The sequence below is a fragment of the Echinops telfairi genome, unplaced genomic scaffold (assembly GCF_000313985.2).
Source record: "Echinops telfairi isolate 266 unplaced genomic scaffold, ASM31398v2 ScPeMD7_2;HRSCAF=8, whole genome shotgun sequence".
Taxonomy (NCBI): domain Eukaryota; kingdom Metazoa; phylum Chordata; class Mammalia; order Afrosoricida; family Tenrecidae; genus Echinops; species Echinops telfairi.
In genome coordinates this window covers 22,802,439-22,805,718 of record NW_022103898.1, presented here as the reverse complement: position 1 = coordinate 22,805,718, position 3,280 = coordinate 22,802,439, and the positions used below count along the sequence as shown (strand labels likewise).

The window sequence follows — 3,280 nt, the reverse complement described above, 5'->3', positions numbered from 1 at the left end:
TTCTACCTTACAAATCTGGCTAGACCCGAGGATGTACACTGGTACAGATAGGAACTGGAAACACAGTGAATCCAGGACAGATGAACCCTTCAGGACCTGTGGTGAGAGTGGCAATACTGAGAGGGTGGAGGTAGGGTGGGGTGGAAAGGGGGAACCTATTATAGGGATCTATATGTAACCTCCTCCTTGGGGGTCGGACAACAGAAAAGTGGGTGAAGGGAGACGTCGGAGAGTGTAAGATATGACAAAATAATAATTGATAAATTATCAAGAGTTATGAGGGAGGAGGGAGTGGGAAGGTAGGTGGGAAAAGGAGGAGCTGATAAGGGTTCAAGTAGAAAAAATGTTTTGAGAATGATGAGGGCAACAAATGTACAAATGTGCTTGACACAGTGGATGTATGTATGGATTGTGATAAGAATTGTACAAGCCCCCAATAAAATGATTTAAAAAGAAACAAAACTCACACTCCCTGCCATCGAGTTGATTCGATGGCTTCAATGACTGGTGATTTCAAACTGTTGACCTTGTGATTCAAAGCCCAACACATAACCCACTACTTCACCGGGGCTCCTGCCTATCAGGGGCAGACTGGATAAATAAACTGGTGTGTACACCCAAAAGAGTAATACACATTATTAAAGAATAATGATGAAACTGTCGTGACATGAATAGATTTGAAGGACCATATGCTGAGTGAGACCATTGTTGTAGTGGGGGGAAATCAGGGTTTTCATACCCAAAGAAACAGATCTTGAGGTTCTCTGGGTGGGATGGGAAAAGAAAGGTGGGGAAGTAATAGGCTAGAGGGTAGATAGGTGTCCACTTGGTAAAGAAGGAGATGGCAGTGGGAGGAGGGGGGAAGACATGATTATCTGATATGTAAACTTCTAATTCACAGTAAAAACTGTTTTTAAGATCAGTTGTCTACTTAAAGTGAGCTAGTTGGCGCTTTTTTCGGAGCCCTGTGGGTGCAGTAGGTTGCGTGGTGGGCAAAGTTAGACCCAACCAGCCGCTCGTGAGAGAAGTGAGGCAGGGTGCTTCTGTAAAGGTCTCCAGGTGAGCTAAGCGCACGGAACTGCTGGGTCAGACAGAATCGACTCAGCGGCCGGCGGCTGGGGTGGCAGAGCGTGCCTTGGTAACCTGGCGTGTGAGCACCCTGATTTCTGCACACGTCGCGGAGAAAGAAAACTGGTAGTCCCTCGTCTTGCCGTAGAAAACAAGGAAGCGCTTTCCATTGTGTTTCCCAGCGTTTTGTCTTTCTTTTGGGTATGTAATGGTGTCATTGAGCAAGAGCTTGAGTTGCTGCATGTGATAAGTGTTTATTCCTCTAACTGTGCCTGATAGCAGTAGCTTGAGAAGGCTGTCCAGTCAGTGTGACACTTTCATTTTGAAATTGTTTTCTTTGGAGGCCTATGTGCCTTACCTTGAATGGCTGACTTTGATCAAGAAGTTTAACTCGTGCTCACCAGAAAGGCTGAGAGTGGGTTCTTGATAAATTCACACTATCTTTTTAAACAAAAGGTCTGCTTCTAGCCCTTATTCGGTGGCAAATAATAGTCAGAATACTAAGACTAACAAATAAATAGGCAAACACACGAACGGAGAAAGTTGAGTTAGGTTGGGGGAGGAGACCTGGGGAAAGGCGAGTGAACACTGGAGGCACAGTTGTGCTTGTGGGTGTTGAAGCAGGCCTTGCAAGTCTCAGCTAGATCGGTCCTGTGATCTCCTGTCGGAGAAAGCGCAGGATGTCCTGAGTGGACTTGCAGGTTCCAGTGACGGTGTGACTTGTCATTAGACAGTCTGAGCATTAATTACTGTTTAGCTAGGAGGTGCTGGATGATTGTCTACAGACGGGACGAGAGCGTCCTTCGCTTGCTTCTACCATTCTATCCTCAACATCATACGGAAACCTGGCTGGGAAATACTTGAATCCTGAAGGACCGTGAGAGCTGATTGTTTAAGCTTGCATTTTTGTTACCCCGTCTTCCCGATCTCTTACGAAATGGTTCTTTTTCAGCTACTCCCTTCAGCAAGCTCAAGCATTTTATACCTTCCCGTTTCAACACATGCTGGCCGAGGCTCCTCTGATGGACACCGTGAGCCAACAGCCAATGCCGGCTGAAGTTCCACTCCCAGCCCCCGCCCAGGAGCTTGCGCAAGGTAACCTGCACCATGATCGTGGGGAAAGGAGCTATTGTCCTCCATAGTTTATGCAAGGAAGGGCTTCATGGTGAATTTCAGAGTGGGATAATAGAATTGATTTGTAAGACAAACCTTGGGTGAAATCCTGACAATCTGTTATGAGCCGTTTGGTCTTGGGCAAGTGGCTCAACCTCTCGGAGCATGGGGGTCTTCATCCTGCCACTGGGCCAGAAGCATCACTGGCTCTCACCTGAAGCACTGCAGCGCCTCTTAACTGTTCCCCTGGGTTTCCTCTGCCCTGGGCCTATTCTCACAACAGTGGAGGTGGCCCTGTTCATGGGTAGGTGAGTCAGATGGTGACACTCTGACCACCACTCTAGTGGCTGAGATCTGTATCAGAAAACCAAAAACCCGGGGCCACAGCCGTGCTGACCCACAGTGACCCTCCATAGAGTTTCTGCGACTGTAAATCTTTGCCCAAGCAGATGGCCTCATGTTTCTCCCCCAGTGTGGCTGGTGGGTTTGAACTGCCAACCTGTGGTTAGCTTCCCAGCACCAAACTCCTAGCACCACCAGAACTCCTAACGTCTGTACACAAACAAAAAGACAAACCCATAGCAACCCAATACAGGGTGGCAGAGAGTATAAATCTTTATGGAAACAGATAGCCTCATCTTCCACAGAGTTTGAGTTTGAACCATTGACTCTGCAGTTAGGAGCCCAAGGCCTAACCCACTCAGGTTGTACAGTAACCTCAGGACCCTATGTCCCTGCCCCCGTTGTACAGTAACCTCAGGACCCTATGTCCCTGCCCCTGTGCTCTCTGACCTCCTTTGCTGCCTCTCCACTCAGCAACTGGCTGTCCTGCCAGCTGTGCGGGCCACCCCGGTGTTCCTGGAGCACCTCAGGGCTGCTCTCACCATCGGACCCTGGCCCTGGCTACTGCCTCTCGGACTGTGCTCCCCTCTGATGTCCGCATGACTCCCCCCCCCTGCCTCCTTCCCACGAGGCCCACCTGACCGACTCCTCACGTGGTAGCACCCTTTCCTAGCATTTATCACTTTGTAGCTCCCTTGTGTTGCAAACAGTAGTGTGCTGACTCTCAGCGAAAGGGGGGTGGTTTGAGTCCATCCCA

The 3,280-nt window shown here is 49.1% G+C and overlaps 1 protein-coding gene across 2 annotated transcripts in view; it reads left to right on the top strand.

Moving 5' to 3' along the window:
• Positions 1–3,280, top strand: part of TDG (thymine DNA glycosylase) — a 31,183-nt gene that overhangs the window by 14,619 nt on the left and 13,284 nt on the right. For both annotated transcript variants that reach the window (XM_045289279.1, XM_013004055.2), the window contains exon 2: positions 2,021–2,163. In XM_045289279.1, the coding sequence (XP_045145214.1) occupies positions 2,021–2,163 (143 nt within the window). The remainder of the gene's footprint in view (positions 1–2,020; positions 2,164–3,280) is intronic.